This window comes from Sinocyclocheilus grahami, unplaced genomic scaffold (genome assembly GCF_001515645.1).
Source record: "Sinocyclocheilus grahami isolate Dianchi unplaced genomic scaffold, SAMN03320097.WGS_v1.1 scaffold222.1, whole genome shotgun sequence".
Classification (NCBI taxonomy): Eukaryota; Metazoa; Chordata; class Actinopteri; order Cypriniformes; family Cyprinidae; genus Sinocyclocheilus; species Sinocyclocheilus grahami.
The window spans coordinates 2,925,733-2,937,840 of NW_015505401.1; the positions used below are offsets into that span (position 1 = coordinate 2,925,733).

The following is a 12,108-nucleotide window of genomic DNA, read 5'->3' on the forward strand; positions in this document are numbered from 1 at the left end:
TCACAAATGATTGGTTCCTGAGGTGAAACTGAAATCTACTTGAGCCCTGACCCGTAAACAACAGTAGCAGACAGGAAAATGACATTAAAAAGTTAATGCAAATACAGTAACACTTCACAAACAGGTTCAATTTGTTAACATTAGTTAATGTATTAGGTATCATGAACTAACAAAAGAAAATAATTTTAAGAATTAATTTAGGTTAGTGTTCATTTCTACATATACTAATACATTTTTAGAATTTCAAGTTTTATAAATAATGTATTACCCTAGTAAAAAAAAGTGATATTTAAAATACATTCATTTCATTCTTAGTATAGTTCAAATCTATTAACATATTTACTGACACATTGTTCGAGACTTAGGGATATAAAAATTAGAATTAAACTTTATTTTGAGTACTACTTGTGCACAATGCACATTTTTTAATATTAAGCCTAAAATGTGTTTTAATGTCACAACTGTTGAGGATTGTATGATCTTTGAATAATATTGGTCTTTAATTGTAAGATATTTAAAGTGTACCTAAAGTATACTTGCAACAGTTCCACTTTAGCACAGTCAGTACTTCAGTATATCTTTAGTAAGACCTCAGCACTACTTCCGGACAATTAAAGTTCATTAAGTACAAAATTAGTTGTTCCGATTCAGCAGACTTTAAGTATATCGGTTTAGTATACTGTAAGTACAATTGCAGGATATTTTTTATTAAGTACATAAATATGTAAATGTATATGTAGTATACTTAGCATGAAATAAATGTATTTTAAGTACATTTTAGTATATTTATTTTTCACTAGGGTATAAATGGGAATAAATCAACAATGAACGATAGGTAATGCTGTTCATTTTCGTTTAGTTTAGGCCCGGTTTCATAAACGGGGCTTAGCCAAAGCCAGAATTAGGCCATAGTTCAATTAGGACATTTAAGTAATTTTTATAAACATGCCTTAGAAAAAAGCATTACTGGTGTGCATCTTAAGACAAAACAAAGGCACTGACATGTTTTAAGATCAGACAAAGTTTCTTTCAGTTGAAACAGCTCAGATTTACATTTTAGTCTAGGACTAGGCTTAAAGGGATAGTTCACCCAAAAATGAAAATTTGATGTTTATCTGCTTACCCCCAGGGCATCCAAGATGTAGGTGACTTTGTTTCTTCATTAGAACACAAACAAAGATTTTTAACACAAACCGTTGCAGTCTGTCAATCTTATAATGGAGGTGAATGTAATCACGGCTTTGAGAGTAAAAAAAAAACATACACAAACAAAACCAAATTAAACCCTGCGGCTCGTGAGGATACATTGATGTGTAAAGACACAAAACGATCGGTCTGTGCAAGAAACTTCTTGTGATCCTTAAGACCTAGATTAGCTAGTTCTGGTGTGCTTAATTAGGGCTGGAGCTAATCTCTGCTGGAAGGTGGCCCTCCAGGAGCAGGATTGGACTCTACCGTTGTAGAATGTATGGTGAAAGTCAGAAGCAGTTGGATTTGGCTCTAAATCCCTAGAGAGGGTTCTTCTGTCATCAGATGTGAAATTCATGTGACTCATTCAAGGTTAAGAACAATATTTGGGATGACTGTTCCAGCTGCACCTGGATAGACTCTGTATTCCTTATTTGGACCAGTATTATTAACAATGCACACATAGAGATTTTTAAGACTGATATAACCATTCTTTCATGACTAGGGCATTCCTAGTTACCACAGTTTATGTAAACAGGCATATTTTCCCACACACTGTAAATGATTGTATTACTAATGAGTTGTCATCATAGTACTGATAAATGAACTCCACTGAGCATATTCTATATGTCTGTTCTCAGGAACAGTTCAACAAGTTCCTAGTCAACAAAGCAAGTTCCTAGTAGATACTAATGTTGTTTTGTCACAAGCAGAATTCAAGAATTGCTAATGGATGTTTTTACAAAGAAACTGAACAGTATTTATATTGTTTTTGTTACCTCCCTGAGCGACGGCGTGTCCTCCTGAGCGTGTTCTCAACAGCAGGCGCGCGAGGTGTCTTCTTCTTCTTGCTTTACGGCGGATCGCAGATTTATAAGTGCATTACCGCCACCTATCTCTCAAGTGGACCATTGACACTCCTAATTGAGATTGTATATAGAGTATCAATGGTCCATTTGAGAGATAGGTGGCGGTAATGCACTTATAAGCAAGAAGAAGACGCGTCCGAGAACACGCTCAGGAGACGCGCCGCCACTCAGGACAGTTCGAACAGTTCGGACATTGCGTGAATCAGAGGTAACAAAAACAATATAAATACTGTTTAGTTTCTTGCACAAACCGATCGTTTTGTGTCTTTACACATCAATTTATCCTCACGAGCCGCAGGGTTTAATTTGGTTTTGTTTGTGCATGTTTTTTTTTTAACTCTCAAAGCCGTGATTCCCATTCACCTCCATTATAAGACTGACAGACTGCAACGGTTTGAGTTAAAAATCTTCGTTTGTGTTCTAATGAAGAAACAAAGTCTCCTACATCTTGGATGCCTTGGGAGTAAGCAGATAAACAGCAAATTTTCATTTTTGGGTGAACTGTCCCTTTAACTGCAGTAATATGCTGTAGTAACCTGACTTAACCACAGATGGCAGCAATGTATACACTGAGTTAGTTTGCTTTAGTCAATAAGCCACGGTGAATCTATGTTGCTTTATCTGCTAGAGCCTGTCCTATTTATGGAATAACCTCGGCCCTGAGGGGGCTGTAGACTTACTTTAATCTCCTCATAGGAGAGTGTATGTGAGAGAGAGAGGCAGGAGTGAGAAGTAATGTGTGTGTGTGTGTGTGTGTGTGTGTGAGACAGAATGTCTGACATAGCTAACAGGTCACACACACATTTGAATACAGACAGAATTGACGGTTAGATGACCTATTTTTTTTGTACATGGGGACAGACAGGTTGCGATAATATGACCAGTGGATTCTTACTCATTTTTGCTAGTGGGATATATAGATTGCATTTAAAATACAAGATGAGAACAAAGTAGAAGCTCATGACAACAAACTGCCCCAGTGTCAGTATGAAGGCATGTGGGCACATGAATGCTGGGTCTGCGTAGTACAGCAATGCCTGGCAGCTGAGGGCATTCAGATTCATTCTTTATGCCAGACGTCCAAATCTGATATTCATACATCAGGAAAGGATTTCTCCACACCACTCACTGCATCCATCAGTGTCAGGTTTTTCATCTATTATGTATTCAAATTAATAATCTGGCACTTTAAAAATTTCAGTGACTGGAAGAAGTCAGCCAAACAATTTGCTACATGAGATACTTTTCTGTGTAACATGCACTACTAGGGCTGCACGATTAATCGAATGCGATTGTCATGCGCATTTTGATAGTAATGTCGGTTCTGTAATCAGCAGTAAATCATCATCACGTGCTTTCAGATGGAGCAGCCTTTACTACACATAGCCGTAGTTCACTGACAAGTTACGCAGACGATTTTATTGCGCGATTATGAAATCGAAGAAATCGTTCGCGATAATGACAGCTGTTTGCGCAGCCTCTCAGTGAACTACGGCTCTGTGAAGTAAATGCTGCTCCATCTGAAAGCATGTGAAAATACCACATTTAATAACATATTTTTACTCCAGACTCACTTCATAACGTCAGTCGAGTGTTTGAAATAAATCCTTCTGTGAGATGATGTGGCTTCTCACACAGAATAAGGCACGCAACATATTTCATAGTATTTAAGCAGTGATAAAGGCATTGCATTGTGGACCATTGACACTCCTAATTGAGATTGTATATAGAGTATCAATGGTCCATTTGAGAGATAGGTGGCGGTAATGCACTTATAAGCAAGAAGAAGACGCGTCCGAGAACACGCTCAGGAGACGCGCCGCCACTCAGGACAGTTCGAACAGTTCGGACATTGCGTGAATCAGAGGTAACAAAAACAATATAAATACTGTTTAGTTTCTTGCACAAACCGATCGTTTTGTGTCTTTACACATCAATTTATCCTCACGAGCCGCAGGGTTTAATTTGGTTTTGTTTGTGCATGTTTTTTTTTTAACTCTCAAAGCCGTGATTCCCATTCACCTCCATTATAAGACTGACAGACTGCAACGGTTTGAGTTAAAAATCTTCGTTTGTGTTCTAATGAAGAAACAAAGTCACCTACATCTTGGATTCCCTGGGGGTAAGCAGATAAACATCAAATTTTCATTTTTGGGTGAACTATCCCTTTAAGCCTTGTCTGTGAAACCGGGGGCTAATGTATTAACTAATGTTAACAAACTGAAACTTTTTGTAGTGTTCCCACAAACATGACCTGATGGTTAGGAAGAAGAAGATTGTGATGTAAAGAGAAACTTGCTGTTTTTTATTAGCCACTTGGAGGTTTCAATATGTGCTTGAAGGAGCCATGAATAGTCTAATCTCAAGCACGCTGCATATTAACAAACACCCAACATGCATCCAGACGTAGACAGTGAATTCGACAAACACACAATCAAAGACACACACACACTTCAGCACCAAGTAGAACAGGAACATCTCTGCACTCACTTCCTCACATAACATTATCATCTACACTATGCGGTACTAGACTAGACTAGTGCTATTACCAACTGTTTTAACATGTATTATCACTGATTTACACTATATAAACTTTGCACATGCTGAACAGTCAGTGTCATCTAATAGGAGACAGGCCATGATTAAGGGAGACACATGCACAAACACTCCACAAATCATATCCAAAGAGGTTCTAATGAGAACGTACAAAGCTGCTTGCAAAGAGTAGCACAGTGTTAAAATAGGAGGAGTGCATGGGTCTATGCGTGCACCACTTTTTAGAAGAACCTAAATTTCAAAAGTCTTTCAGTCTGTCAAGTAAGTTCTACGAGATACAGAGAACCAGGACACACGCTTGGGACAACTGAGTGGATGGAATGACCCAACAGAGAATTTCTGCTATAGAGCTGCACATCACAAAAACTAAACTAAAGTGTAAATTCTTGAGCTTTAACCAGAGCAACAATTAGGGGATACTAAAAAGTCTTATGAAAGAATGGTGTAAAATAGGTTTGAGAACTAAGTTCTCTTTTAAAATACCAAACCTGAAAGCATAAGTGTGCACCCCACCCGCAGCTTTGAGTGTCCAGCTTTATGAGTGAGTGAACAGAGCTAATAGTACACTTGGTTCAGAGTACAGCAGATCTGAACAGAACAATGTGTTGGTTGAGATGGGAGATGTGTGTCCTATGGTACATTAAAATACAGTGAAGGGTTTCACTGTATAGCAGGATAAGAATCACCCCGCCAATTCTTCCAATTATCGATTATCCGTTCCTTTCAACCTGGAGAAGCATAAAAAAAAATCGACGGTCAGTTTTTTTTAAGTGTTTGTCAATACAAGATTTTTTGCCTTGTGTAAGAATGTGTCGTTTTGAATCATTCATAAATGTGTTTTTATCTAAATTGCCACATTGAATCAAATGCAACAGATTACGTAAGAATGGTATTATGATTTACACAAGTCGTTTATAACCCACTGATAAAAATAAAGCTCTTTCATGAAGCTATATCTCAGTTCATAATGGATATTTATGATTTTGAATATTTAATTATGCATGCTCATTTTAACTATTTTTACATTTCAATTACCTGTGCTGTCATCTACCACATTTAATCTTTAAGATAAAAATTTCACAATCACAAACAGCATATTAACACTGATAAATGTCATCTTTAGCAAATTTCAAAATGAATATTATTTTTAATACTGTAAATTTAAAGTTGATTTATAAAATTTTAAAAACTATTTTTGAGGGGAAAAAACACAGTTCTCAACTCATCACTATTGGCACGAATTTTAATATCTGTGCATCCTAAAAATCCAATATTTATTATTAGAGAACCTATTTATTAAGAATATATTGATTAAACAATATAGTCCATAAACGCATATAAATAATAAACAGTACATATAAGCAGTTAATTTTATCTACTTAGTTTATTAATTGTGTAAAATGACTATGTCCTGGAAGAGTGACAGAGTAAAAAGGAATTTAACAGGAATACAATGATTGCTAAGCATCTGTATGTATGTATTAATACCTGTATGAGATGGGCAGGAGGAGGTTGTTCTTCTTCAGTGCTTGCACTTTGCTGAGAGTCTGGGGGTCGAGGGCGATATAACAGCGTCGGGCGTAGTCCAGAAGCTTTTCTTTAGACGGGTCAAACTCGCCCACCTCAGCCACCTTCTCTGGAGCCACCAGCAGAAGCTCAGCAATGGGTGTGGTTGAGGCCACCGTATTACGATCTACACCGTGGATCTGGAAGGCCTTAGACATGTTCTTCAACCTCTGGTATGTTACCAGGATCTTTTTATAGCGGAACAGCACACCTGCTGCATCTTTCACTAGAACAACAGCAATAAGGAGAGAAAGATGAAGAAAGAGATCAGAAACAGAAGAAAATCACTGGTTTGTCATGTTTCCTCACACTGTCACACTCACCTCTCTGTCTTTCTCTCCCTCTGGCGATTCGGAAAACCCTTCTTCTCTTCAGAGCTGGATGACTGCCGGTGGGTCTTCCAGCTGAGCCAATGTTCCGAAGTGACATGTTATCTGTGATCACATTCTCTCCTGACATCATTTCCTCTTCCTCTAGGTAGCTATCCTCAAGGTAGTCATCCTCTTCTTCATCTCCCAGACGAGTGAGGGATTCTGTGGAAGCAGAAAAAATAATAAAAATAAAATTTCTATTTCAAAATCTGTTCTTTTGAATTTGATTCATCAAAGAATCATACAAAAATGCATTGCGGTTTCCACAAAAACATTTAGGAAGACAATAACAAAAAAATTTTTTTAATAACATTTTCATCATATTTTAGAAAAATATTAAACTCATGAAAACATACATGGAAGTGTGGTAAATATATAGTCACTAAAAAAAACTAACACGTTTTTGAAGTTAGCTTCTTAGATAAACTGTAAATATGCTTATTGTAGACATACAGTAAATATTTAAACCAAAATGACAATGTAGCACAAATACAGGTTAAAAAAACATTTGAGACCCACCTTGCAGTTCATTGAGGGACCTGTTGTTGTTACTGCAGCTGCTGCTGGTGCTGCCGCCACCGTGGCCCTGCAAAAGAGGCTGAGGGTGGGGAGATCCATACAAGGAATGTATCTGAGCACTGACTGGACCAGGAACAGAGCTCAGGGCCTTGGAATTGGCTGAAGTCTGTTGGGTTGGCCTCTGCTGGAATGACTGACGGTTGGCCGAACGCTGGCTCTCCACTTGTTGATCTGCAACGTTAATGATTAAAGTTAATTCTGTGGCCGGTTGCATAATAGGCTTAGGCAAGTCTTACTAGTTAGTTGCCTGATTTTTTTCCCTTAAGACTGGTCCTAACTTATTTTTTTCAGTCAGTTACATAAAAGCGATTAAAGGCTGGCCTATCTTGAACCTGAAAAATGAGACTCATTACCCTCAGCTAACTGCTAGCTGGTCAGACTAATTCTGGTTTAGAATTAACCAATCTAAGTTTGTGCAACTGGCCCCTGTGATCTTTATGTTGCAGCAAGGACTCTCGCCCTTACCATGTTAGGACAACACAGCACAGACTTTGGCCAGAAGTGAAAAGAAGCGTCTTTGAATTTTGAAAGTATGATGTTTTATTCATGTTCTGCACATGGATATTATCATTTTATTATAACTAAATCAAACTATTATTAAACATTTTATTAACTGAAATAACCTAAAATCTAAATATTACATGAGAAACTAATAAATAAATGAAAATGAGAAATGTTGCCTTGACAATTAACTGAAGCAAGTATGTGTTACACTAAAATTACTAACTGGAAATAAATAAGCTAATGTGAACTAAAACTGAAACAGCAAGATTTAAACAATAAAACTGATAAAAATGACAAAAGAACATAACATTTAAAAAAACTGAACCAAAATGAAAGTTGAAAATATAAAAATAAAAGTTAATTCAAAATATTAATAAAAACTGTAATAGTATAAATAATATTAGATGAGTCTAATGCAGAAAGTCAAAGAAGTTTTTACCCCGATCATTTTCTCTTCTCCTTCTCCAAGAAAAACTCCTGGAATCATTACCTGCAGGGAAAAGAGAAATCCAGTTTTTGTCTTCCTGTCAGTCTTTGGGAAATCTGTATTAATACCCAGCCTGACTTCTGCGTCATATGATGATTTACTGCAGCCATGATCATAAGAGAATGTACAAGAACATCTTTTTAAAATAAAACTGTTCATCACCTTTCTTTCTGTGGACGGTAGCAGCAAAGTCCATAATACACTTAATATGCATACAAATGGGGCATAATGTAGCTGGTTTGTAGATTAGAATTAGACTGTTTACAGAATTTGCACACATAAGATTTATTCAGTACTGATTTTACTTTATAAATCTAACCCCCTGTCTTTCACTACACAAAGCATGTGTGCATAACAAATGAAACTATGTAAACTGAACGGTGTTTATGGGAAAAGGCACAAACTAAGGTGGAACATGACAGTTCTCCCAAACATTCCACTATTTCTCAAATGACCTTTGACCGCATCAACTAACTTTTTCTTGTGGCACTAAATATCCTCTATTAGCACAGTGTTCGCTCACTCTCCGTCTCTTCTCTCCCTCTGGTTCTGTCCTCGTCTCACCGTTGCTTTCCTGACTCTTGGTCGAGAAGATGAACCGATCGAGCTGACAGCGCAGGAAGTCCCTCTCCTCCTCCAGGTCCTCGATGCGTTTCTGCAGCCATGAATTTTTCTCCAGTGAGATCTGCAGTTGTGTGCGCAGGTTAGTGATTAGCAGGTACGAGCTGCTCGGTGCTGGCGGATCACTACCTGCATCACAACACAAGCAAATATCATCACATGTTGACCTATACGTAGTTCACCCAAAAATGATAATGTATTACTCGCCTTAGTGTCCTTTCAAACACATACAATTTCTGTTCAACAAAAATAAGGATAATTTGAATATTCTCTCATCATTTCTGCACATACACTCAAAACTTTCACGCATCAAAAAGTACAAATCATAAAAGTAATCCATAGGAAACAAGTCTTTGAAATCCAAGTTTTCTAAAGAGACACGATAGCTTTATATAAACAATAAAGCTTTTATTCATATATGAACATCGATCAATGCAGATACAGTGCATAGAGCACATCAAATATGGTAAACACGGAAGCTCAGGTATGCATGCTTTATACGCAAGAACCAATGAGAATAAATATGAGAGAATATTAACAATATCTAAATTTGATATTAATGAACGAAATTCTTAAGGGCTGTTCACACCTAACTAGTCACATGTAGGCTAACTAAATTACATCATTTAATTAAAAAATAAATGTAATTGTAATCAGTTACAGTTACTGATAAAAAAAATGTGTAATTAAATTACAGTTACTTATGAAAATGTTAACGATTACAAGGGGGTTGCATCTGATTTTTTTCACACACACCCACATACAGATTTAATAGACTTCTTTCATAAATTGCATTGACTGCTGTAAAATATGAGACACCACTGTTTCAGGAGTTTAGGACACAGAATAGCACACATGCTTATTCCATAACCGTTTTATTTCCTATTTGGGTTTATGTATATGCTTTATTTTTTTATTTTATTAACTGTTTTTCCAAGGCTTTGTGAGATGCCAGTGTTTCCTGTCAAAAAAAAATTAGATTTCAGAAACATCATAGCTACTAAACTATTTCTTGTTATGGTTTTAAATCTGTATTTAACCTCAGAATGATCTCAAAGTAAGTCTTATTTTGTGGTGGCTGTGCTTTTAAGATTAAATGATTATAATCTTAATTCAAGTGATGAAGGGTTTCGAAAATGACATTAATCAGTGTTGAGCTCTACTATAAGGTTAACCCTGCCTGGTTTACATGTTTGAAAATGATTACATTTAGAAAAGTAATCAGTTACATTACTTTAATAAAGTAACTGAAATAGCTACACTACTGATTACATTTTAAATAGGGTAACTTGTAATCTGTAACCTATTACATTTCCAAAGTAACACAAAACCTTCACAAAACACTGACTATAACGTTTTAATAATTGTTCTAATTCAAGCTAGTTGGTGTGGATGCTAATATTAGTGTAACGTTAGTTATTGATGTATCGTTCTTTTGTGTGAACGGGCCTTTGAGAGTTTGAACGAGAGTAAATGACAGAATTTTCATTTTTGGGTGAACTAAACCTTTAAAGGTCCCATATTGTACACCTTTCTGGAGTTTTATTTGAGGTTTTGATGTCCTTAAGAATATATATTTGCGGTATAAGTACCAAAAACCATCTCAATATATTTTTTACAGCTCCTCTCTCAGCTCTGCTGAGAACAGGTCGATTTTGGTCTGTCTAATTAATATTCATGAGCCTCTCTTCTGATTGGCCTGTTGTTTTCTGCACGGCCAGGCCAACCACAGGTAACTAGGGTCAGCAACGTCACAGCGCTAGCTGGAGGCAGCAAAACAAAGGGGAAACTGGAGGCGGCCCATTCAAACCAGTGCAGGTTCGGCTACGTAAGGAGCTTAAAATATCATCTTGCTGTGATGTTGGGTGCCAGAATCAACTAATACAGCCTCAAATTAGAAATTTGATCGCATATCTGCTGCCACCGCTAGACAAAAAACTGACGACAGCTGTGGTTAAACGCGATAAAACGAGCCGACTGGACAGAAACGATCGTCTAAAATGCTCACGTTTGCAGCACACACTCCAGAAAAGGTTCAATAAAGTATTGTCTTTTGTTGTTATGGGCACGAAACACTCGAACAATAGCAAGTGATAATGATAATAAACTGAACTGACCGTCAAAGTTCTGGTCATTCTGGTTGTAGAAGCCTCCCTGCTGATCAAAGTTGTTGTCTTCAAAAGGAATGGAGATTTCATAGGCATCCTCGTTCTTGGGAGCTGAAGAAAGATGATTAAAGACACGTAGGACGGACATTATTTTTCTGGGAAATTCGCAGGTGTCCCGTCATCAGCTCCAAAGTGCATTTATGACTGTGTTATTGTAGCGCGTGCACTCACTCTGGAGCTCTCGGGAACTCGCGTGCTTCCTTGAGGCTGCGTCCGCATCGTTCATATTTCCGCCGGTTCAGACACAGAGAGCGGCTGTCACCCCAAAATACTCACAGCATCTGCTTTATTTCTCTGCAGACACGCATGCGGCAACACATCACAAAAGATACATAAAACATGCAACGCTCTAACCGGCTGCCAGATGACTAGCATCAGTAAAACAGGCAAACTGACTCACCCCAACACCAGCCACCCACAACCAAACCAATTACCTAGACAGGTTATGACATGAGCTGCACTCTTCTTGATAACAGAAATACTAATCAGGCTATTCACGGTTAGTGAAGTGGTGGAGGGATAATACACCATTTGTTTAATTGCACTGAGATGACTAGCAAAACTAGCTAATCGTTAGACCGTTCCATCCAGAATTGAAGTTACCCAAAGAAACGCAGTATTTCGTTGAGATCGTGCTTCCCTGTCACCTATTCGAAGCGTGTCTCAATGCACTTTCATCTGTCTGTGTGTCTGCTGAAGAATCAGCCTGCTAACAATAACAATGAACTCACCCTCAGCAGCAGTGCTAAAAACAACGTGAAGAAAGACACTATTATGGCACCTTCAAATCTGCACGTTCAAAATAAAAGCCTTGAAGGAATTTTTTTCTGAAGTCACACGATGCACAGTAGTAATATTGGTAATTCCTGCAGTTCGGTAATATTTCAGTCCCCCAGACTTTTTTAAAGTGATGGTTCACCAAACTGAAGTGTTAAAAGCTTTTCACAATACTTTGGTATGCCCATTGTAACGAATAATATTGTTGCACTTGCATTTAAATTTTTTTTTTATTATAAAACAATGTTTTATTACTATCTTACACCAAGCATTTTGTCTTGTCCCTAAGGCAATTCACTAAATTTGTAGCTACTTGACAAAATGTGCCCAGAGTCTAATTATTTGGTAATAATGTAAGTATTTATTTGTTTCTTTCTTGTGAAAAGAAGATATTTTATAAATAAACAGACTAACCCCCCCCC

At 37.2% G+C, this 12,108-nt stretch overlaps 1 protein-coding gene across 4 annotated transcripts; it reads right to left on the reverse strand.

Moving 5' to 3' along the window:
* Nucleotides 1-4,215: 4,215 nt before the first annotated feature.
* LOC107596676 (coiled-coil domain-containing protein 106-like) lies at nt 4,216-11,718 on the reverse strand. 4 transcript variants are annotated; one of them, XM_016287472.1, is made up of 9 exons: nt 11,641-11,718; nt 11,081-11,203; nt 10,859-10,960; nt 8,685-8,870; nt 8,073-8,123; nt 7,070-7,300; nt 6,503-6,712; nt 6,102-6,405; nt 4,216-5,341 (listed from the first exon to the last, which is right to left on the reverse strand). In XM_016287472.1, exons 2-9 carry the CDS (start codon nt 11,133-11,135, stop codon nt 5,317-5,319), a joined length of 1,164 nt encoding a protein of 387 aa, XP_016142958.1. In that variant the 5' UTR covers nt 11,136-11,203; nt 11,641-11,718; the 3' UTR covers nt 4,216-5,316. The 4 variants fall into 4 exon arrangements, with proteins under 4 accessions (XP_016142958.1, XP_016142956.1, XP_016142957.1 ...); XM_016287470.1 differs by having other exon boundaries at nt 11,513-11,678; XM_016287471.1 differs by having other exon boundaries at nt 11,344-11,678.
* Between the last annotated feature and the right edge of the window lie 390 nt (nt 11,719-12,108).